Source organism: Halichoerus grypus, chromosome 4 (assembly GCF_964656455.1).
Source record: "Halichoerus grypus chromosome 4, mHalGry1.hap1.1, whole genome shotgun sequence".
Lineage (NCBI taxonomy): Eukaryota > Metazoa > Chordata > Mammalia > Carnivora > Phocidae > Halichoerus > Halichoerus grypus.
The window spans coordinates 167,857,371-167,881,779 of NC_135715.1; the positions used below are offsets into that span (position 1 = coordinate 167,857,371).

At 40.7% G+C, this 24,409-nt stretch overlaps 2 protein-coding genes across 18 annotated transcripts in view; both read left to right on the forward strand.

The window, feature by feature from the left end:
- Positions 1–7,700, forward strand: part of UNC80 (unc-80 subunit of NALCN channel complex) — a 230,500-nt gene extending 222,800 nt beyond the window's left edge. For all 12 annotated transcript variants that reach the window (XM_036098772.2, XM_036098778.2, XM_036098773.2 and 9 more), the window contains 4 exons: positions 864–945; positions 1,850–1,961; positions 2,555–2,754; positions 3,570–7,700. In XM_036098772.2, the coding sequence (XP_035954665.1) occupies positions 864–945; positions 1,850–1,961; positions 2,555–2,754; positions 3,570–3,836 (661 nt within the window). In that variant the 3' untranslated portion in view covers positions 3,837–7,700. The remainder of the gene's footprint in view (positions 1–863; positions 946–1,849; positions 1,962–2,554; positions 2,755–3,569) is intronic.
- A 1,394-nt stretch (positions 7,701–9,094) lies between these two features.
- Positions 9,095–24,409, forward strand: RPE (ribulose-5-phosphate-3-epimerase). Of its 6 annotated transcripts, none has more exons than XM_078071277.1 (7): positions 9,095–9,321; positions 9,993–10,024; positions 15,674–15,753; positions 20,263–20,402; positions 20,795–20,929; positions 21,645–21,731; positions 23,942–24,409. In XM_078071277.1, the coding sequence occupies exons 1-7, from the start codon at positions 9,211–9,213 to the stop codon at positions 24,062–24,064; spliced, it is 708 nt and encodes a 235-aa protein (XP_077927403.1). In that variant the 5' UTR covers positions 9,095–9,210; the 3' UTR covers positions 24,065–24,409. The 6 variants fall into 6 exon arrangements, with proteins under 6 accessions (XP_077927403.1, XP_035954657.1, XP_035954656.1 ...); XM_036098765.2 differs by having other exon boundaries at positions 9,243–9,332; XM_036098764.2 differs by lacking the exon at positions 15,674–15,753 and having other exon boundaries at positions 9,095–9,332.

Below are 24,409 nucleotides of genomic sequence, written 5' to 3' on the forward strand. Positions count from 1 at the left end.
CTTTTTTTTCACCGCCATTCCCATTATAAATACCTATTATACATGCATGCAGAATGAAAATGGATCATGGGCCCATGACAGTATTTTCAGCCTCACCCTACATTGAAGTAGCAAGCACTGTCAGGAGGCATTTTTGCATATAAAATACACACATACACAGTAAATTTGGGGGGAGCAGGTTGTTGTTTTTATAAATTGCACAATATGTTTGAGTGCAGCTATTCAATTAAGTTTCTGAGTTCTTCTGATAGCTTGATTATTTTGCCGGCCTTTTAAATCTAAAATCTTTTCTTAAAAAACATTTAATTGTCTACCCATGTGACTATTCATTTACTCAGTAGTCACAGAGACTTCAGGCTGCAAACATGTGTTGAATGTGCCCCTTCACCCAAATGGATTCTGTGTCTGATGTGTTTGATATCTGTCCATCTTATTTTCATTTAAATTGAAATTTTAACAAAGGTGTTCCCATCCATGTGATAGAGTTGTTTGTGTTTGTTTGTCACCACCTTTTCCCTTCCCCTTGGAAAAAAAAAAAAAATTGAGATTAGAATGTGACATCTTTAACCTTTTGGTGGCTTCCAAACCAGGGGTGTGATCGAACCAATGTTTTGCTGAATGATAGATATGGCATCAGTGACTAAAATCAAAATCTCAATTTTGGCAGCTTGGGGCTACGAGGCCTCGTCCTCCCTCCCAAACCCTTGAAATCTCCCATCCCAGGGATACTTTCCCAACCTTCCTTCAAAGATAATGGTATCTTTGAAGTGACTGTTTCCTAGAAGTGGCTTTGGTTAACACCCAGCAGAGGATGGTCATCTGCACTCTCTCCGAGGTCCGCTAACGCTGTTGATGCTTGACAGGGTGCCAAGTGTCCAGAGTGAACCTGGCCAACAGAACCTCCTCATTCAGCAGCCGCTGGGGAGGAAGAGGGGCCTGAGGCAGGTAAGCAGACCCGGAAAGGGCAGGAGAGTCATCCTATGAAATGGAAGCTCTAGTTAATCTGTAATGCCCACGTATATGGAGATCCTATTTGGCCTTCTCCCCGCCTGAAATAAGCAGTACAAGAGCAACTTTAAAAGCAAGCAGAGAGTTTTTGGCTTCTATTTTAGCTTTGAATCTTCTTATTGGTAAAGCTGATTCCTAGGCTCATAAGCAGGTCTATACTTCTCTTCGTCCCCTGTTCAGAAACCTTCTTTCCCAACCAAACTTACTGAGCAAGGAATATTTGTTATGAAGTTGATGTAAGGCCTGTTTCTATATAGAGGCATAGACCCAGTTGTCCTTTCTTCCTCATTTCACAATTAATGATTCAGGTTAAAACCGAAATCAAAGTAAAGACCATCTTTACAGATTTCCTCAGGTGGGGTCCCTTTACTCTCTACATACAAATTTAAATGAGCCTTTGTACAGTCGCTTTGATTGGAGCTTCCCAACATTTGCATACCAGACACTTTCTCAGCAACTGAAATTTTTTTCACCAGCCTCCCGTTGAGAATTAGCATGTGTTTAACTACAACTTCTAGATGAGCAAAGGCTGATCAATGAGCAATACTTATTAGTTATGTATCCTGAAATTGTCACATTGACTATTTTAAATTATATTAATTAATGTCCTTGGGATAGGTAAAGAACTAATAATTGGGAGATAGAATTGGTTAAAGGGGATGCCAGATTCAAATACTCAGTCGTTCTGTATGCAGAAAGAAGTTTAATTTATCAGCTACAAGTACAAGCATCCACAGAAACCCATAAAGGAAAGAATACATCATAGAATCCTCTGAGCACAGAGTTTCCTCCCAGGCAGTTAGAACCCTCTTGCCAGCTTTATTCTGCCTATTCTCTTTAGCTAAGACGTCCTCTACTGTCCCGTCAGAAGACGCAGACTGAACCCAAAAACCGCCACGGGGCTCGGCTGTCAACCACTCGCAGGAGTATTCAACCTAAAACGAAGCCATCTGGTGAGGCCTCCTTGTCCCTTCGGACTATAGCGTTGACTCAATGTCATGCAACTCGGTCAGGAAGGTCTGCAGACCCTGAGCTCCTGCTCAGGATAAAGGAAGAAGTTTCCCAGAGCACTTTAGTGCCTTTCCTTCTTTTCACCTTTCCTCCCCTATCCTTTCCCCATAAGTCTAGGGAAATGGAAGAGTCCAAGGTAAACCACAAATGCTATGAGATTTGATTCTCGAAGGTTGTGTTTTCTTTACCCAAGCTAGGAACTGAGTTTGTTATGTCTTACTGAAGACAAAGAAATGATGAATGATAGGGACTTTTAAGTCTTGTTGGTAGCTGTTATGAGCGATGACCAAGTTCACCTAATGCTCTATGGAAATCTTGTTTTAAGCCATTTATGTAAAAATGATTTTTTCTACCCAAGTTCTCTTTATAAGGAGGTGAAATCAAAACATGTACATAATAGTCAAATACGCTCTTATTTATTAATAAGCCAGCAGTGTCTTTACAAAGAAAAGCTAGGAAACACTGGTTAAAGCTAATTATTAAGCACTTGACAATATATTTTTTCCCTATTTACTGCTTTACTTCTGACCCACAGCGGATCAGAAACGTTCTGTGACCTTCATCGAGGCTCAGCCGGAGCCAGCCGCTGCCCCACCAGAAACACTTCCCACCACAGGCCAGCCACAAGGCTGCAGTCCAGCCCCATCTAAGAAGCCGGAAGGAATGGGCAAACCAGTCCTCACGTCTTCCCCTGCCATTGTAGTTGCTGATCTTCACAGCCTGTCTCCCAGGCAGGTGAGGGCTCTAAAGAAACAGGAGAGGCTTGCCCCCTGCACACTTGTGTCTAGGAACAACATGGATATGCACATTTATTCCATATAATGGAAGTCTGAGTCTGTAACATTTTGTTACCCAGACAGACAACAATCCTGTCGTCATGGACAAGAACATCCATATAAAGTATGTGGGCAGTAATACATCTACTTAAGAAGGAATAAGAGAAATCTTGGGATTCTTTGTTATGAAAAACCCAAGAGAAAATATTTCACAACTAAAATAACCATTGAAAACCATGATACGATACCTGGTTGAAAGATAGTTCAATTTGAAAGGAAAATAAAGTTACCGGTCTAGAAGCCTGTAAATAGCTGTCTGTGTCCTATGAGATGAGAGGAACTCAATATTCTGAACTTTTTCCTCATCGTTTTGACTTTTTCTTGTTGTTTTGATTTTTTTTTTTCTTCTTTGAATTTTTATAAACGAATCCCCTTAGGCCCCGTGTCCTTCCCAGTGTCATTTAGAGAAAGCTAAGGGGCAATAATACTGCATACGTTTGTAGAGTGTTGAATGGTTAACAAGCCTCGTAACACCACCATCTCCTTATCCTCACAGTCTACAGGGTAAGCAGGGCAAAAAAATACACTCATGCTGCAGGTTAGGAAACAGGCTTGCGAGGGTGAAAGGGTCCATATAAGAGCTCACATATGGCAAAAGCTAGAGCTGGGACTGGCCAGTGTCCTTGTCCAGCTTCAGGTAGACAGTGACATTTTTGATCCTCTTTCCTCACACCTCTCCTGATTTCCATGATGTTCTGATCCTTTTGATGACAGAGTGAGCCCCTCCCCGCTGAAGAAGGAGAAAAGAGAGAGGACGCAGAAGTGCAAGGTGCTTCAGCACACGGTCCCCTCTCTACGCAGCTCTCAGACCCTGATGAATTCACAGGCCTTGAGACATCCATCCTCCTACAGCACGGAGACACCATCCTTCACATCAGTGAGGAACACGGCATGGAGAACCCCCTGCTGTCCAGCCAGTTCACTCTGATGCCCACTGAGCTGGGGGAGACTGACGGAGACCTAGACGAGTCTCATGTTTAATTCCATATCTTGTTAAGAGTGGCAGGTGTAGACAAGATGTGGGAGGGATCGCTTTCCTAAAAGGTGAATACTTTTGCTTGGAAAAGATGAAAACACAGCACTTTACATCCAACGGGTGACACAGTCTCAGTAGATTTTGCTGCTAATGCGCATGTTGTTTCATAAACATCTTTAAAAAAAAATCAATGGCTAAGATAATTTGGTTGTGTGAAGACCATAAAAACCAGGGAAGAATAAGAGGAAAGAGCCATTTCACTGCACATTATTTATGATTCAAGAAGCCTCGAGCAGTTAAAAATATATACTATTATGGAGCTGCTTACCTAGGAATATTAACAAATAATATGTTCTAAAAAGAGAATGCAATTTTTGAGATTACTCACGTTATACATCTCATGCAAATGTTTATTTTTATAGTTTCAAAAATATTAAATCAGGTGGCTGTATGAGTAGCAATTTACATAAAAATAATCAATAAGGAAAATATTAGTTTGAGGAGACTAATAAATAAGCCTGCAGCCATTTTTGCTTTGATCAACAATACAGCCATTTACAAGAAGAAGAAAAAAGTACTATTTTTAAAGCTCTGGATTTTTCAATATTTATTTTTCAACCGTCATTTACCTTGCATGTTGTAAATCAAAATGCTAAAGCCCTAAGATCATTCCATTTCACAACCACATTAGAGAGAAAATATTCAAAAAATTATCGGACATAATTTTGAATTAAGAACCTAAACAGCCTATACTATGATATAAACTAAATGTAAATATAATAGCTAGAAAGAGATCGTATCCCTACTTCTAGCCATGACCACATCAATGCCAAGATTAAGAGATATTGGAAGATGTGATTACAGTATCCTGTGCCTGCCCTTGAGGGCATATTTTCAGATATTAAGGTTATTGTTAGAATTGGTTCAATAAAATAACTTTTTCTCAACATTAACAATTTTCCTATGATCCTTTAGACATCTACGTTTATGAGGAAAAATTATAAAGTGAGCAATCTCTTCATAGACACAGTCAGCTTGTATATTTTACTTTAACTTGAAGTTCACTTACTTCAAGAAAAGCATAAAACTTAGAAGGCTCATGAGGCCATATCTAGTGTGTTACTGATCCTGTAACAGGGCTTGGCATCATATAGTTCAAAACTGAATTTCAAAATTTTAACAGTTTACATTAGAAAACTGTTACATAACTACTAAACATATAAAAACTCATATATGTACCTAAATTGGTGTGGGGTGTGTGTGTGCACGTGTGTGTGTGTGTGTGTGTGCGTGTGCGTGCATTTTTCTAGTCCTCCAGTTAAAGTTACAGATTTTGATTACATTGCAATGAATTGAAAACACATTCTGTATGCTTTAACTTCAACTACATTGGCTATGAAAAGTATGTTTATAGAGAGAGGAGACCTGCTAAAGTCACCCAAATCACAAAGGGAAATTATTTTTTTCTGTTAGATTTGCTTATTAAATAGGCATTGCTTAGGTTGTGATTTATACTTTCAAATAGAATTTGGGGTTTGGGTCCCATTTACTAAGAGAATTAAAGACATCTGCGAGTTAAAGATAATGGACAAAATGAAAAATTTCAAATCTAAAACTTGAGAAAATAGAGGGGGTATATGGCCTCTTTTAATGTTTTACAAAATTTTCAGAACATTTACTTAATGTTGAATTAATTCTCAAGTGTAGAAATACACATATAAAGTGTTTTGATGATTCTTTCTAAGCTGATGTATTTTGCCTGTTAAAAATTATGCTGCTCAATTAGTGTTAGAGGCCTTATGTTTGGTAATTACAGGTGTCTGGGCTATATGAGTCTCTATATATGTGTGCACTTTGGTCCAGTTTTTTGATTCTTGATCCAAATTCTCCACGTATAATTGTATCCAATATTTAAAAAGTAAAGGGGTCAAAGAAGATTGTTGAATATCTGAGGATTCTAAATACCTTTATATGTACTTAAAAAGTCCTGGGCTGTTTTGAACATGATGATACTGGCATGTCCGTCTTTCAGCCTGACTCCTTCACTCTAGTGTTATGGAAGTCTGTTAGAAACTTTTTTTAATAAGCTAAGTATCATTGTACCTTGCAAAAAAGCCTCCACTCTGAGAAACAGGGCCTTATAGAGTGGGAATGTTTTCATACTAGGACTACTGAGGTTTTGCAGATGTGTGCATCTGTTGCATTTAAGGTGCCCTTAAATGTGTTGAATGTAATGTGTTGAATGTTTATGTGTAATTGATAAAGTATTTATATGTATGTGCATAAGATTGTCTCAAGATGTATTCTCAGGAGTACTGTTACCTGGAGTTTGAAAGAATAATTATTTTAAAAAAAACAGTTGGGGAAGATCAGAAAAAGTTCAGGATAATTAACAGTTTTTGTAATCAAAATATTATTGAGTATATGACTAAAAATTATTATATATGATAAATACAGATTAGTCATACTAGATTATTTCTTAAGCTATGATGCTTAATGATATTTATCTTGTTTAAAGGAAAATCAAAACAGGCACCTACTTCCCATGTATAAAAAATTGGACTCAACCAAGAGGTTGCTTCTTCTGAAATTATCTTTTGAGAGACCTCAGAATAAACATGTATCATCCGTTATAGTGGGTGTAGATTTAGACCACTTGGATTCAATTAAAGCAGTTCAAATCCTGGATACAGCATTTTCTATAGCAAAATATTTTACTTTCATTTTTCAGTATTTGCTGATTTTATAATTCTATTAGATAAGTTATTTGATTTTTCCGAAAAGGAAACTGAGTTAATGAGTGCATTGGGACAAGTCACTGAGAACCACAGTATCAAAAGGCATAACTGGGCATGACAATGGTGAAGGAAAAAATATATATATATGTGGTATTTGGGTGTCTGGTTAGGGCCTGTTGCACAGGCTGGGAATAACTGTTTTCTCTTTCAAGCCTGCAAGAGCACGGTAGGCAGGGTGACATCGCCTCCCTTCTTTATTTATTTGAGAGACAGAGATTGAGAGAACGAGTCGGGGGAGAGGCAGAGGGAGAAGCCGACTCCCTGCAGAGCAGGGAGCCAGACATGGGACTCGATCCCAGGGCCCTGGGATCATGACCTGAGCCGAAGGCAGGTGCTTAACTGACTGAGCCACCCAGGCGCCCTTCCTCCCTTCTTTAGTATCTGTCCTTTTAGTCAATGAAGAACATTCTTCACTCTGCTGTCTAGCTCTAAGACCATCTATGATGAGACTAGGGTGTTTATAGGGACCAACAAGGAAAAAAGGGTGAGAAATGGAATTACAGTCCAAAATGCAAACGAAATACCCTTCCTCAAGTTATACAGGATACTTTATGAGTCTCTGGAATTTGCTGCTATCACACCAAGTTATGCTGTTGCCCTATGACCTCACCCTCCCAATTCCATGGCCTTGTCTTGGCAGTGAGTAGAAAGTCCCACTTCCTCATTTACTTTAGTGGGTCTCAACTGCGGCATTTCAGAAACAAAGTTTGGTTTGACACTCAGGACAATAAAAACAAGGGCAGAATGTATTTGGAAAAGCTTAAGACAAATTTACTTATATTATTTCAGGATCATTTAGCATTACAGATCAACGTACCTCCATAATATTTTTCAATAGTCACTGTGACTGCAGGATGAAAATCCTTTATTAGCCATTTTATAGATAAAAACAAAAGATTGATTACACAGCCAACTTCCCTCAGATGACTTTGAAGTCTGTTATGAATGACCAAAGAGCATGGAAAAAAATGCATATGAATAAATACTGAAATGTTTATGAAAGATATTTATGAAAGATATTAAGACCTCTGTGTTTGAATATGCACATATAATAAAATAAAGCTAAAAATATTTAAGATGCCTGATTAAGTTTCATTTCTCATTTCCGGACATAGGGAATATGTTAACTCATTCAGAAAAATGTTCATTTTGCATCCCTGGGGTGTGCCTTGATGTCTCTTCTCAACTCCCACAGTCTGGCTTGCGGTCACCCTTCAGTTAGACACCTCCAATTCTTCCCTCCAGCTCCAGCTGAGCTCCATTTTACTCAAGCTTTCCACCAATATCCTTCAAAATAAAGCAGAGTGGGCAACTTGGGAAACTGGGTAACCCAGCTTGATTTCTCTGCCTGGATTGTGACCCACTGGAATAACTGGTAGATTTCCCAGGAGGAATGTGAAGGAGCTGGTTGCCCTCTGAATGTGGCTGGAACCACGATGCAGTCCAAGTTACCATCAGTTGACCTTGGTGTAGAGTACAAAGTGCCCATTCCCTACCATCTAAGCTATGCTCTTGCTAAATCCTCTTTTTTTTTTTTTTTTTTTCCCTCACGCGATTTTATTTCATCTGGTCCTGACTCAATGACCCTAGGCACATTTAGCAGAGGAACACTCTTACCCTCTTCCAGACTGTCTGAATAGTAAATAAATGTATTACAATTTGTCACCGAACATTACTGAGAGGGAAAAACAGAAGGTAAGGATGAGGGCCGGAAGCCCAGAAGGAGAATAGTAATAATAATAACCACCACATTCTCTACTGAGCACCAGACATCATGTGCTGGTTTCCTTACCTGGATTCACTTATCTAATCCTTACAACAATCCTAAAGACTGGGAAGATCCTTAGAGATGAGAATTAGGAGGCAGGGGGAAGTGACTGCCACGTTACCCAGTTAGTATCTGGAAGAGAGAGGACTCTGCCCTAAATCTGACTCCTTCACCTCTTCAGAGGAGTTCAAGGAGACAGAGATGAGAAGAAAGGATTTTATTTATTAGAGAGAGTGAGCCAGAGAGCACAACCCGTGGGGCGGGGTGGGGGTGGTGCAGAGGGAGAAGCCAACTCCTCACTGAGCAGGGAGCCCAACTCGGGGCTTGATCCTGGGATCATGCCCTCAGCAGAAGGCAGACGCTTAACCTACTGAGCCACCCAGGCGCCCCTTCGTTTTGTTTTTTAAAGGCAAGCACAAGAGCCCAAGAGGAGAGGAAAGCAGCACAGATGCAAACAATAGGGAAGCAAAAAGTGAAGTGAGGACAAGAGCTGAGGAAAGGGAACTGCAGGGGATGTAAAGCAAAAAATTAAAAAACTCCTCGAATCCTGCTAGGACTGGGAAACCTAAAAGGCTCATTTCCAGAAGGAAGGTCAAGGGAAAGAAGAATGGGCCTGCAGACGAGGCCCCGCCCCAAAGCCCCTGGGCAGACAGCCCGCCCCCGGGGAGGCGGAACTTCCTCCCCCCGGGCAGCTGCTTCCGGTAGAGTCCGGAAGACTCTACCGGGAAGGGGCTAAAACTGCGCAGCCAATCGGGGCGACACTTTCGTCTTACCGGGGGACTCGTGGGTAACTAGCTCTTGGGAACCAGCACCATGGCGTCTGGCTGCAAGATTGGCCCGTCCATCCTTAACAGCGATTTGGCCAATTTAGGGGCTGAGTGCCTCCGGATGCTGGACTCTGGGGCCGATTATTTGCACCTGGATGTAATGGACGGGTAACTCCTCGGGGCTCGGGTCAGGGTTGCTGCGCGGGGCGGGCTCGGCGCACCTTTATTGAGTGCCTATTGGGTGCACGGCGTCCCTGTACCGCAGAGCGCCTCACTCTAAACGCGGTACTGAAAAAGGGACTGGGGGGAGAGTCCTGAAGGCCCTTCCTGGAGCGAACCCGAGGCCGAATGCTGGGCTGCGACTGCGTCCCAAACCTCCACCTCCCCTCCCCCCACGTAACGTGTGGTCTCCTAGCACCTGGGACCCGGTCGCAATCGTAAACCTCTAGGATACGTCTCTCATTTTCAGTTAAGAGAAACTGAGGCCCAAGGGGATAGGCATGACTTGCCCAAGCTCATATAGCTAGTTAGTGGCAAAGCTGAGGAGAAAGGTTTCTATAACGATGAAGAGCTTGGCACCTGTAGTGAGATTGCCCGAGTTCTGCCATTTGATGGGTCACCCGGGACAAGCTACTTAACCTCATTGAGCTTCAGTTTCATTATGTGAAAAATGGGAGTAATAATAGAACCTACCGCTTAGGCAACTTTGGAGGATGAAAGGAGCTAACACGATAAGTATACAGTGCCTGACCTACAGTAAATTCTCTGTAATTATTAGTTGTTGTATCATTGTTCGAATTTTGATTTTCCTGTTTATTTTCTCTTCAGGCACCCTGCTCTTCAGGGAGGTCAGTTTTTTTGTAAGTAATTTTTAAGCACTGTAGTTACAGCACATAATCAATATTGTTCAGAACCAGGATGATGCTAGTTTTTTGAAGTTGGCTATAAAATGTGGAAACGAACCTAGAGAAAACAGTAGGACTCTCAGGATTACACAACATTGTGACAGAGTTGCAAATTGTATTTTCTTGGATTGGCCAAGTAGTTTTTTGAGCCCTGCTGATAACTGGCCTTAAAGTAATAACAGCCATTACTTTGGGTTGGGGTAGAAAAATAAAATTTATTTCAAATAGGTAAAGTTCCTGTGTGACTTCATGCAAATTTGCAAATTGTGTTATTTACAAAAGATGGTGAGTTACTTCCTTTTTTTATGTCACTCCTGTTACAAGAGTTTTGTCTTCCTTTGTTCTCTCTGATTAAATCTGTTGTTTTCCTTTTGCGTTTCATTCCGTTATCAGTATCCCAACTGATGATGGCAAAATCTTGACCTTAGAATACTAAGAATTCTAGGATAAGTGTGTAAGATTAGTAAATATTATCTCTCACAAAAACTTGATTTTTATTGTGCTATCATATACATAATTCTGCTTTTCTGGAAAGTTCTGAACTTTCACACGTCGCTGAATGGAGTGTATACTTCAGAGATGGCTACATTTTCATGTCTGGGACACAAATTTTTTGTCTGAGACACCTACCTCAGGATAGAGCAGGCTACATGTATATGTATGTAGTTTTTTTTTTTTTTAAAGAGTTTATTTATTTATTTGACAGAGAGAGACACAGCGAGAGAGGGAACACAAGCAGGGGGAGTGGGAGAGGGAGAAGCAGGCTTCCCGCCGAGCAGGGAGCCCGATGCGGGGCTCGATCCCAGGACCCTGGGACCATGACCTGAGCCGAAGGCAGACGCTTAACGACTGAGCCACCCAGGCGCCCCTGTATGTAGTCTTTTTAACAGGGAAAGCAGTTTGGTTTTTTAAATAAGTCTTGTACCCTGTTTGAGTAACTGAATGGAAAAAAAAATTGTTTCTGTTCACAGGTCAGGAATATTAATGATAACAGTAATAGCTAATACTTTTGAACACTTAACTATTTCTGTTCTGATGCTCTTTGTGGTTTAATTCACACAACCTTATGAGGCTGTTATTGGCACCAGCATTTGACAGTGGGGAATTGGACATAGAGAAGTTAAGTCACCTGTCTGAGGTCTCCTAGTTAGGAAATGGAGGAGCAAGGATTAGAAGCAGGCAACAGCTGTGTTGTCTCAGAAACTAATGTCTCCTGTGGGACCTGGGCTTACAGAGAATGATTAACACATTCTTTTTCCTTGAAGAGTAACTATACACTTATTTTTGTTATTTCACGTCTCTCCTGCTACGGTGTAAACTCCCTGAAAGCAGGGTCTCTGGCTCACCTCAGTCCTCCTCAGGTAAAGCACTGTGACAGGCTTAGTTATAAGTGGCTGAATGAATGATTGGATCTGTCATAATAGAGAGATCTCTAATGAATCACTTTTGTCCCCTCCCAGCCCTCTGGCAGACCCGGAGCTTATTAAGATAAAAGTATTTGTTTTTTATTGACTCCTTTCCCCCTTTGCCAAGTAATCTCTTGGTTTGACAAAATTAAATTCTCCAAACACCATTTTAAACCTTTCCCATTTAACCTTCACAACTTTTTGAGCTAAGAGGTGTTTTTTATTCCCCTTTTGCAAAGGAGGAAACTAGTTCAGGGAGGTCCAGCCTCTTCCTGATGTCCCGCCAGAAAAGGCAAAGCTGGCTGAGCTGCCTTGTTTCCTGGGCCAGGTGTATGCAGGTGGGGGCCTGGACTCCCTTTTCCAAGGTGGCCAGCCACGACTTACCTTCCCTCCAGGTACTGCCTTCATGCTTTTCTGTTTCCTGGTCCCTTTAAAAAAAATCCCCAGTATTACAATTTGGATGCACCTGTTGTTTCCCCTTTCTCCCTGAAGCCCCCAGTTTCTCTCCTGATTAAAACTGAATGTCTTTATCTTGAAAGTCAGGAACGAGTTTTGGGATTATTTTGGGGGCAAGGGGAGGGTGGTGCACTAGTATGGTTGGATACTTGAAAAAAAGAACAAGTGAGTTCTCTAGAAAATTGGAAAACATATACATCTGTCATGACAGGACAGTGACCAGAAGTGTGTTGGTCCTAAGTGTAGGAAGAGAGGAAATAAGCAGTTTCTAAATTGGTGACCAGGATTTAAAACTGGGGAGATGTCACATTAGTACTAGATTGCTGACCTTTGACAAACATCCAAAGATTTGCCTGTACTGGGTCCACAACCTCCAGTAGCTAGGCTAATGGATGTTCTTCATTTGTCTCCTGTCCCCATCTGCCCTGTTCTGCTCCTCCATGTTTTCTGCCAGCCCCTGTAGGCATATGAAATTGTGTTGCTTGAATCTCGGGAAATGTTTTCTGGTTACAATCTTGCTACATTTTCGATCAGCCTTAATCATCTTACGATCTTAGCCTTGTTGGGAGATCTGGTAAAGGTTTTATCTGTCTGAAATCGATTGTATGACAACTGTAAACAAAATTTAGGGTTGATGATGATACATGATGAGAGAGAAAATAATTGTATACCTGTGTTGGAAACAATTATAGCTTAATCTCAGTAAGTCTCTGGGGGAAAAAAGATACTTTTTTATTGTGTTTTCTTTTTTGCAGACTTCAGAAAGTGCCTTTAAGGGGGAAAAAAAGACAGAATAATATAATGATGAAACAGACTTCCTTGATGAGATTTCTCTTCATTAGAGTGAAATAATTTGGTATTTTCCAAGCTGGTCTGATAAGAACTCCCAGGGCATCTGTCAAGAATTCAGATTCTCAGGTCCTCTTTGGTGTCCTAGGGTTGGAGTAGGGCCTGTAAATCCTTTTGTGACAAGTGCTCCCAAGGTTACTCTTGTCAGGCAAATTTAGAACCCCTTGACTTCATGCTTGGCTTTGTTGCCTTTTTTTGTTCCGGCTTAACCATAAGCCTTTGGTTTCTTCTGAGGGCGTCGGTAGGTTTATATTCTTCCAGCGGCTGTGGTGAACCCAGTGCATTGCAGTGATCATCAGTGCATTTAGTCCTACAATTTGGGGATGAGTAGTTCTAAGTGATATTTTATTCTTGTTTCCCAATAAGGTAAAGGTATATTTGTTTTTTTCTCCTATTTTCTCAAGATGTGTGTGTTTAGATGGATGTGAAAATAGACACAGTCTCTTTTCATTATAAAGGCAACCTAAGGTTGAGGCAACAAAAGTCCTCCCAAGGCCATGCAGCAGGTTACAAGAACAATGAACAAAATCCAAACCTTTCATTCCAGAGTTGTATAGTATCCAGTAAACCTCACTGTCTGCTTCTCCGATCCTCACCACCAAGTTCTGAGTAAACACAATAAGCATCTTATCCGTAGCGCAGGTAGTCACTGCTCTGAGGTAAACGGTAGAATGCTTTTCTAAATACTGGAAACCCAACCTCCAAGGACCACAGTGTTTGCAAGTGCAAGTGTCCACACCCGTTCATTCACCTTAGCCAGTCCTTCTCAGAGTTGCCCTGAATCCTGACCTCTCCTCCTCCTCCCCTGAACTTTCTTTTTTTGTTGTTATCATAGATGGGCAGGTGAGCATAATAGCTAAGAGCCTGGACTTTGGAGCCAGATGGCCTGTGTTTAATGCCTGCCTCCAGCACTTACTGGCTGTGTGACCTTGAGCCTCTTTTCCTCGGCTGTAAAATACAGATGATAGGAGTACCTACCCCAGAGAGTTGTGAGGTATTAATGAGTTAACTTATGGAACGTGTTTAGAATGGTGGCTGGACCGTGTAAGTTTTAATTTTTTATTAGCACTCATTCTGTCCTCTAAGCTTAAGATCTTAATCATGGTTTATTCTCTTTTCAGCTCTGCAAATCTAATCAGTTAACAATCCTGTCACGTGTATCGGTCCTCATTTCCATTCTTACAGTTCCCTGCCATTTGCCGACACCTACTTCCTTTCTTCCAATATACTGCCCAGTCCATCTTCCTGTTTTATTATTTGCACTTTATTTTTTATTTGCTTCTTGCTTTAATACTTTTTTTTTTTTTAAGTAATCCCTACACACACTGTGAGGCTCGAACTCCCAGCTCCGAGAAGGGCGAGAGTCACATGCTCTACAGACTGAGCCAGCTGCTTCTGGCTTTAAAACCTCACTTCACATTTACCACAGGATGGAGTCCAGCCACTGAGCCTGGCTTTCGATACCCTTAATGTGACGCAGTCCACCTCCTGTTCTTTTCACGCTCGCCAAGCTGAACACCACGACCTCTCCCCTTCTTTGAATGTAACGTGCTTATTTCTGCCTGTGCTTCATTTCTTTTCCCATCTTTACAGATTCTATTTGTTCTGTAAATCTTGTGATCTTCTCCTCTTTTAATGTGCCATATTACTTACCTCAGGTTGCCCACTTGTTATTGTTTAGCTTTTCTTGCAATTCTCACATAGGGTAATACCTACTACTTTTAACCAATAAAGCCCAGAGTTCAGTGGATTAATAATATAAAGTGTAGTTCTTGGTCATGTCACAGTTGAGTGTGAATGTCCTTCCGTGAAGAAATTCAGGGACATCGTCTGCTTCCATCCTGTGACTGTCATTCCTTAAGGGTTTCTCTACTGATAGGAAAGTAAAGTGAGAGCAAAAGAGGAATACTTCTTAACCTCCTGGGTTCTGCAGTGACACCCATCACTTAAATTCACAGTCTTTGGTGAGAACGAGTCGCACGGGCCACCTGGATGTGGAGGGAGAGGGAGTTGGCTCTCACCAGCAGCTGTACCAGTAGGTCATGGATTCTGTCTCTTGCCTTAGCCGTCTCTTGCCAATGAGATGGTAAACTTTTCTGGGTAAGCAGGAACTCCCATATTTCTGTGTAAAACCCAGGCTGGTCCTTGTATAGAGGGGTTTTGTTCCATATTGAAGTGAGCTAGCGATAGAAGGACTACCTGGAGTACGTTATGGTGTGCAGTACTTTGGGTCGGATGTCAGGAAGACCTCATTTGCATCCTGCCTCCACAGATTATGAAGTGGGTGACTTCAGGAAGTTCTGTATCCTGTGCTCTTCAGCTGGGGGATAGAACAGCATCTCCCTCATAAGGCTGTTGGGAAGATGAAATGAAAGAAGGTACAACACCTGGCATGTTGTAAGCCCTCTGGAAATGGTGGTTATTAATATACACATCAAGCTTCTTTATTGATAATCGTTAAGAAATGTTCAATAAATTGTCACTGAGTGCCCTGCGATCGAGGTGGTTTAGTAGTAGCCACAGGCAGCCTCTGACAGGTGAGGGCTCGAGACCCATGTCGGAGTCCAGAACTTCCTAACTAGTGTGTGACTTGGGCAAGTCATAACTTGGGTTTTGATTGTGTCTTCTTTCCATTTTTACCTGTTGGATGATGAATTATAGAGTTAAGTCTTGTGACGTTGTTATGATTTGTTGAAATATCAAGGAAATCCTGCTTTGTAAAACTGAAATTACCAAGATGTTTTGGTATTGTTAATACTGTTGATGTTAAATATTGCATTGAAAAATACTGCAATCACAGACGATCCCCTTTACCCCCATGAGAATACATTTGAGAAAAATACAGAAACTGAATTGAAAACATTTTCAGAGTAAGATTTTGTTTGTCTTATAGGCATTTTGTTCCCAACATCACCTTTGGGCACCCTGTGGTAGAAAGCCTCCGAAAGCAGCTAGGCCAGGACCCTTTCTTTGGTAAGTGGGTGTTATGCTGTCGGAAGCCGGATGTGTTGCTCAAGTAAAGGAAAAGTAGATGGTTGATTTCTCAACTTCCAATCTCATCTTGAACCCTTTCCCCTGCTCTCTGTGCCGAGGCTTCATTGGCTGCTTGTAATAAGCCAAACTCTTTCTTGCTTCAGGGCCTTGGCACTTTCGCTGATCTCCTTGCCTGGAACACTGTTCACTTGGCCAGCTCTGCCTTATCTTTTGGCCCTGAATTTTTGGCATTTCCTCAGAGAGGCCTTTCTAAGCACCCCATCCTAAATTAACCTTTGTCCAGTTATCCTATCACCTGAATTTTCTTTCTAGAAGTTCCTTCAATCAGATTACTTTTATCTAACTATAAACTCCTTTAGAGCAGGAATTTAATCCACTTTGTTTACTGTGGTTTTCCTAAAGGTAAGCATACACACAAGATTGGAGCTTAGTGTAATTGTTAAATGAATTTATAAATCAGCCGATTTATGGTCTAGAAGCGAAGCCAATTATTTCATGCAAATTGGAGTTTCTACAAGTGGGGCCTATGTATGCTCTACCGTGGTATTGTAGAATAAGGTGAGGTAAGCTTTTTAAGAAGACGCAGTGACCTGGAAGTTATTTCTCATTAACATGGATTCAGTCCACATGTTGTTACTGCTCTTTTAAACTAAGTTAGCAATGGCTTAACCTGACAAATCTCTTGTACATAAGAAATTTAACAAATTTTTATAAATATGTTCCTATGTAACTTTTGGAATTATAAAACAGATTTTTTTTTTTTTTGGCAGATTGTGGACCAATTTTATGAAGGATTCTAGCTGTGCAGTCCCATATGGTCGTCACTAGCCATATGTGGCTATTTAAATTTAAGTTAGTTCAGATTAAATGAAATGAAAGATGAAGCTTCTCAGTGGCATTAACCATATCGCAGGCTCTCGATGGCCACGTGAGTCTAGTGACTACTATACTGTATAATGCCGCTATGGATCATTGCTGTCTTCGTAGAAATGTCTTTCGGGCAGAGCCTCTTTCTAGGATCCATGGACTTTGCACGAAAGAAAATGTACCTTACCAATTTATGTAGCAGGAGGGAAACCGTGTTCAATTGGCATGTTCACCATTTTGAAATTGTCACATAATGGAATGTAAGCCTCTTATGATCTAAACTTTTTTATTACATTTTAGAAAATGAATTTTCCAAGATAAATTTGTTCTTAGGAATATCAGAGGTGAATGAAATAAGTAACCTTGTTTGCCCCTACTGTTCAATGGCCATAGAGTCCTCCGCATCTGGCTCTGTATGGATTTAAAAGAATTTTTTTTTCCTTTTCCTCTCTTATTTGGACTCCTAGCATCACTTCTCATTGCTGTCTGTGTCTCCTGTCTTACCAATCCTTTTGACCGCAACCACACAGAGTCTGCTTTTTCTTTCTGTTTTTCATTTATTTGCCATTAGCTCGCTAATCATTCTGTCTAGAAGTGGGTCTACAATAAAGATGAATGGACTCCAATCCTTTAATGTTTGGGTTTTGTGACCTAAGAAGTGTGTTTTTTGTTTAATTCTTGGATCTTGGTTGTTGTTGGATAATTGATTCATGTGTATATTCTAAGAAGTAATTCACAAGTTGCACGTATAACTGCTTAAGTTCTGAACTGTTCAATCTCAGTATTGAGTGGTAGTAACCATTAAGCAATCAAGTGAGAGGGAAAATCTGTTGTTTTTGTGTTTTGTTTTTGTTTTGTGACCCCTAAGTCAGCGGTCTTCAGTGTGGTCTAAGGACCCACAGGAATCGCTTGCAGATGGGACAGGAGGTGGACGCTGTTTTCATAAGACACTGTTATTTGCCGTTATTTGTACGGGGACAAAAGCAGTGGTGAGTTTGTCTGTTGGTGCGTGGCCCGAATCGGAGCAGTGGTATTGAACTATCCAAGGAGTTATTATGTTATTCTTCGTCACCCTGTCGTTCATAGTAAATACCCTTGAAGAATCAGTGCAGATTATTCATTACAGTAAATCTTGATCCTTGGGTGCGTGTCTTTCACTACTGGGTGTGCAGAGTGGGAAGTACACATGGTGATGGTTTTCTTGGGGAAAACCACTTGCACCACCCTGAGTTGTGAACTGACTGGTGGCCTTTCTCACCACCACCGTTTTCACTTGAATGAACAACTGGCAGACAAACTATGGTTATCCCACTCAGGGATCTTACGGACATTTTCTTTAAAATAACTAAGTTAGCCTGTCACTTCAAGGAAGATACCTCATTTTTGTTTCCACTGATAAAGTTAGAGCTTGCAAGGGAAAGTTTGAATTTTGAAAAACTTGTGTCTGCCTCTGTGAGGTCGTGAGCTTTCTATTTACAGCTTTTCCGATAAAATCTGTAGTGATCTTAATAAGTGTGATTTTTCTGATAGGATATAATGAAATGTGTCACTGTTTGGAAAAGCTGTGTAATTCAGTGAACTGGTACTTAGATCTGTTCAAAGTGTTTTAGGAAAGGCCTGCGGCTTTCAGTGTGACAAAGCGCAGGCAGGTCCCTGGGAGAGTTTACAGATCCCACACTGCAGCTAACCTTTATAAAAGTCCTAGTTGTTGGGTTTTGGGGTAGAAATAGAAGAATATCCGCACTGGTCTGAAAAGGCTATTAATGTACCCCTCCCTTTTCCCTGTACTTTTCCCCCCTTTTTTTCATATGAAACAACATACTGCAACAGACTGAATGCAGAGCACATGTGAGAATACAGAGGTCTTCTGTCAAGCCAGACAGTAGGAACTTGCAAAAGTGTAAAATAATGTCACTCTTTTAGTAACATGTGACAGATTTATTAGTGCTTATTATTTTTAAATGAATTAATAAGTAGACACTTAAAAATGTCTTAGTTTGAATTTCTAATACATTTTAAATACTGATAAATATAGCCCACATCAACAGCCCTTTGTGGGGGGGCGGTCAGTAATTTTTAAGAGTGTAAAGGGAGGCTGCTGATCGAATGTTTGAGAACTGCTGACCTCAGTACGTAACTGCAGGCAGCTTCACTGACCGGTGGCTCTCTGAACACGAGATCGTCTAGTGAGGGCTGCCCGTGGGGACCACGTGCTGGAGACTGAACAGCAGAGCAGTCTGGTAATTTCAGGAATGAGTAAACAGATATTTTAAAGCAGATTGATTTTTCTTTGTTTAGAACACAAAGAAATAAACACCAAATAGTCTATCAATGTTTTACCTATTCACCTAGGTTTTATTTTTGTTACTTTTGTTATTAACCTTGGCTTCATTTGTCAAGCGGTATTCTCTTTTTCCTGATAGTTTTCAAAGCCTTATTGCATTCTATGGTCTTAGTTGAGTTCTAGAATACTAGAAATTTTTTCACTATAGCTCAGCTATATCAGAAATATGCTTCCTCTGGCAAAAAAACAAACTCACAGCTCTTCTTAGCACATCCATCCGGCACAGGAATATTTACAGTTTCCTTCTTGACAGCATCATTTCTTGATTCAGCCTCTTTTAAGCCACCTTCTCGTTAATTGGTCTTATGTTTTAAGTCAGGATCCTACAGAAGGCCACCCCCATTTCCCCAGCCCATGTCTGTGACTTGAGCTGTCCAGTTAGGATGTGGTCAGATCTGCAGTTTCCTTCTGCGCCTTCCTGGCTCCTGTCGCCCCCACCCACCCCCACCCTCCCGGCCACTCCCACTGGCCCGAGCTGCAGAGCCAGGAGCCCACGGCTTCTCACTAGACTCAGTGACTGCTATTGGCCTTGCTCCCCTGGGTGACTGCCATGGCCCGCTCAGTGAGATCTGGTCACTTCACTCAAGAGCCCATTGTGTCCCCCCCACCCCCCCAGTCTCATTCAGAATAAAGCCCAGTGGCCTCCAGAGCTCTGTCCCAAGTCTCCTCACCCTGTGCCCTCTTATCTATTCTCCCCCTGCCCCCCCCCCCCCCCCCCCCCCCCCGCCCGGCCACACTGGCTGTATTAACTACCAACCCAGTGTGTACTGTATTTACTGCTTTTCTTTATGGTTTGTCTCCCCCACTAAGAATGTAATCCCGTCAGCAGAGGCTTTTGTCTGTTTTTCGCTCTATCCCTGGGGCCTTGAATAGTTAATGGTGCAGTAAGTGCTCCATAAGATATTGGTAGAATCGTTTAATTTAGTTTTCTTATTTTATAAATGAGGAATTAAGTCTGCATAGATAATAGGACTTTTTAAAGTTTTTTAGAGTGGCATTTCCCGGGCCTGGGTTTCCTGAATTCTATTCCTTAGTTGTCACATACAGCACCATATGCCTTTTGTGGAAAAACGTAGTTTTTTTGTGAATTTAACTGAAACCCTATCTTTAAGATCAAACGAGGCTAGCTCTAGTTTCAGAAGGGTAATTATTTAAGAATTATCTTAATGCCAAATAGTTTATTATCCAAAACAGCAAAAACGGTAGGCTGGCTTCAGTAATCTGAGCCAGGTATTTTCCTTTCAGTAATATTTAGGAGATGTGTCTTTTCTTTCTAGATATGCACATGATGGTGTCCAGGCCGGAACAGTGGGTAAAACCAATGGCTGTAGCAGGAGCCAATCAATACACCTTTCATCTTGAGGCTACCGAGAACCCAGGGGCTTTGATTAAAGACATTCGGGAGAATGGGATGAAGGTGAGAGGTCAGCAGTGACAGTAATGTTTTCTACTCTTCACTGTCAGTGTGGAAGTTTGGGTGGAAGACAGGAAGTGATAGGCACACAAGACCAGACTGGGACAGTTGTTCTTCAGCCCAGAAGCCAGAGTTTAAGTATAACTTGTTTGTTAGACAGGATTTCTAGATTCCACCCATGTTTCCTGAAAATGACTGCCTTTTAGAAACATTTACATTTGGGTAGCCTTGTTGACTTTTTTAAAAAGTAGTTATAGTCTGAATAATTTATGCATTCCATTTCTTGTGTCTGTTCTACTCTTTAAGAAAGGTATTTCTACTGGGTCTCATCTGCCACAATAATATAATACAGAAATAATTGCTAATGTGATGTAGCAAATTTGTCTCTGTTACAGGTTGGCCTTGCCATCAAACCGGGAACTACAGTTGAGTATTTGGCACCATGGGCTAATCAGATAGATATGGCCTTGGTTATGACAGTGGAACCTGGGTTTGGAGGGCAGAAATTCATGGAAGATATGATGCCAAAGGTAAAGAAATATTTCATTTGGGGGTGAGGCTTTTATTATTCGTGCTCATTGAGTAAGCATGCTTGAACCGCTTGCCTATTTAGACCTGTCTTCATTCTGAAGGTGGCGTGGGAGGGATGCCGCACAACACTGTAATACGGTGTGACAGATGCTGTAAGAGATTTAGGTTCGGAAATCAGAAAAAATACTACATCTTAATCTTGAAACTTTCTTTCAAAGCTATAATCTCTGTAGCCTTTAGATCTCTTGGGAGATCTCTTTTCATTGAATATTGACGGTTTTGTCTTTGTCTTATTTGCATGAGGTAGAGTCTCTGCCAAGCCATGACAAATTGAATGCTGTTTCCCAAACAGAACAAGCCTTGCTTTTATGAAACTGAATTTGTCTCAGTGTATTAAAAAGGAAGGTATCCCCAGTCACAGTTTGTATTAATAAAAAGTTATCTGTGTGATGGGGTGCCTGGCTGGCTCAGTTGATAGAGCACGCAACTCTTGATCTCTGGGTCCTGAGCTCAAGGCCCACGTTGGGTATAGAGATTACTTAAATAAATAAACTTAAGTAAACAAATAAATAAAATATTGTGTGAGATATTTGGAGTTCTATTATAGTGGCTGATATTGGCTGATTTTTTATTTATTTGGTTTTATTCCCCCCCCCCCCCCCCACGCCCAGCATATCCACCATAGGAGTCATTTATTTCTTCATGTATATCTAGGTTCATTGGTTGAGGACTCAGTTCCCATCCTTGGACATAGAAGTCGATGGTGGAGTAGGTCCGGATACCATCCATAAATGTGCAGAGGTGAGACTGCTCCTCAGCTGTGACCCAGACCAGTTTCCTTTCACATGTGTCTAGGACATTGTGCGCCAAAGAGATTTCCCCTCCATTTCCTAAATTGCCTTTCTTTTTGGGAAGAGTATTTTTCTTATTCAAATGTAGAACTATGAAAATGAAGAGCAATCACATCATCATTAAAAAGTAAGTCCCAGTTATCTGAGTAATGCTGAAGGAAGTTATTTTTTTTTTTAAAGAATATGCTGAATGCCAGCCTTTTGGAGATCATTAAGTTCTAGGCCTTGGAGTAAGATGTTTTTCCAAAATAGGGAAAGAAAACATACCTGCTTATAAAGTGAAAAGGTGGTGGTTTTGTGTAACTGAGGTGTATTAGTTACTAGTTTGTCCCTTGCAAGAACTGACTGGAGCCATTTCTGATGGAAATCTCGGTCTGATTTCTGGATACCTGTGGGTGGGATGCGTTTTCCCAAGTAACGAGCTGAGCCGGGTTGGGCCCTGAGCTTCCTTCCTAAGAGGGTGCCAGCCCCGTGATCTCACGGTCATGAGATCAAGCCCCGCATTGGGCTCCATGCTCGGTGTGGAGTCGTCTTGAGATTCTCTCTCTCCCTCTGCCCCTCCTGCTCGTTCTCGCTTTCTGAAAAATAAATCTTAAAAAAAAAGGGGGCGGGGGTGGGGTGCCAGCCCTTCCTTTAACATTGCAGGCCATGACCGTTTCTGTGGCCCATTTTTGTTAAGCGACACAGTCTGATCTGCACTTTCAGTTGTTTGTATAAATGCCATACTTTTTTGCTTGATAGCTTCTCAAAAGCTTGGTTGTGAGATGGAAGAGGAGCTGACCAAACAGTGAGCATATATCCTTTGGCCACTTGGGGAATGCTTTCTACTGAACTGCGCTGTGCCATTGGGCTTTTCCTGCTTACATTAAAACACATGTCAAGCTGTAACCCTACAAAACTAATTTTTTTTTTTCCACTTTTATGAGGAATGTCATTGGAGATGCTGTGTTTTGTATCACAAAGTGACAGTGTCTCCTGGGAGGAACTTTCCTCCCCCTTGGGGCCCCTCCCAGTAGCCTCCTGCGACTTTGTTCTGGTAGCAGATCACAGAACAGATTGGGTTTCCCTCCTCGAGTCAAATCCTGGGAGTTTAGAGCTAAATTTGGATTTACCTTTCTTGCTTTTCTCTTTGATTTCTTTGCTTCCACATTTAGAAGTATCTTGAAATCATCTTTTTTTAAGCCCCTCAGAGCCTTTCTGGAATGCAGTGAAGCATATATTAAAAAGCGTTTCATTCTTTCTGACATCAAAATGAGATTATTTAATGTTGCCATATTTTAGTTTCACATTTTAGCGGTAATTGTCTGCCAATTCATACACTGTTGACCCTTGAATAACATGGGTCTGAACTGCATGAGTCCTTTTTTACAGTACTGTAATTTTATTTTCCTAATGGTTTTCTTAACATTTTTTCTCTAGCTTACTTTATTATAAATACAGTATGTAATACATATAACATACAAAACATGTATGACTCAACTGTTTATGTTATTGGTAAGGCTTCCAGCCAATAGGAGGCTATTAGTAGATTTGGGGGAGTCAAAAGTTACACACAGATTTTTGACTGCACAGAGGGTTGGTACCCCTGACCTTGTTCAAGGGTCAACTACATAGTTGAAAGATTAAAAGATAATTTGTTTTTTTAGTAGCCTTGTCAATATTTGCATATTTTGGAATATTATATATGTTCCAAAATATGCAAATATATATATAATATCTATATAATATCTATAGAATATATAATATCTCTAGAATATATAATATCTATAGAATATATATTATATAGTGTTATATTTTATATTTGTTATATCTATATCTTTTATGTTATATAATATCTATATAATAGAATTGAAGATTAAAGGTTTTTACAGCTTTTTCTAAATATTAGCAAAGCTGCAACAATGTAGCTTATTTTAAAGGTGGTTACAAAAATGTCTGTGATTTCTTAAACACATTTAAAAATAATTTGATATCTTCATTTGTTAAGCATTTCAACTTATGTCTTCATTGAACTAGATTGCTTAAGTCTGTTCATCTCTAGGTAGCTCTCGTACAGTTAAAGTGCTGACAGATGCAAGGGTAGAAACTCTAGTCCAGAAATTGTTGTAAGCTTCTGTGCACCTTCCTTTGAAGCATAACTTAAATGTTTACTTCTTCCAGGCAGGAGCTAACATGATTGTGTCTGGCAGTGCCATTATGAGGAGTGATGACCCCAGATCTGTGATCAACCTGTTAAGAAATGTTTGCTCAGAAGCTGCTCAGAAACGTTCTCTTGATCGATGAAACCACAAGGAGTTGATGCTCATGAAATCTTTTTACTGGAAGACAAGAATATTGACTATCAAATCCTATCACAGTTGAAGCAGTGCTGTTTTTCTGAGCAGCTATTCATTCCAGTGACTTAAAATCTATTCTGCAGAATGTTCCAAGAGGTTAGAAATTGGTGTGTATAACTACATTTTTAGTGATGGAATTTAAAGATTAGTGTGGTAAAATACCATTTTTACTGGGAGACCTGATTTTTATAAAGTAAAAATATGGCTGTATTAAGGTTGTAAACAAAAATGTGTCTTAAAGCCTAATGAAGGTGTACTAGTTACTATGAAAAAATTTTTTCTGCAATTTAAA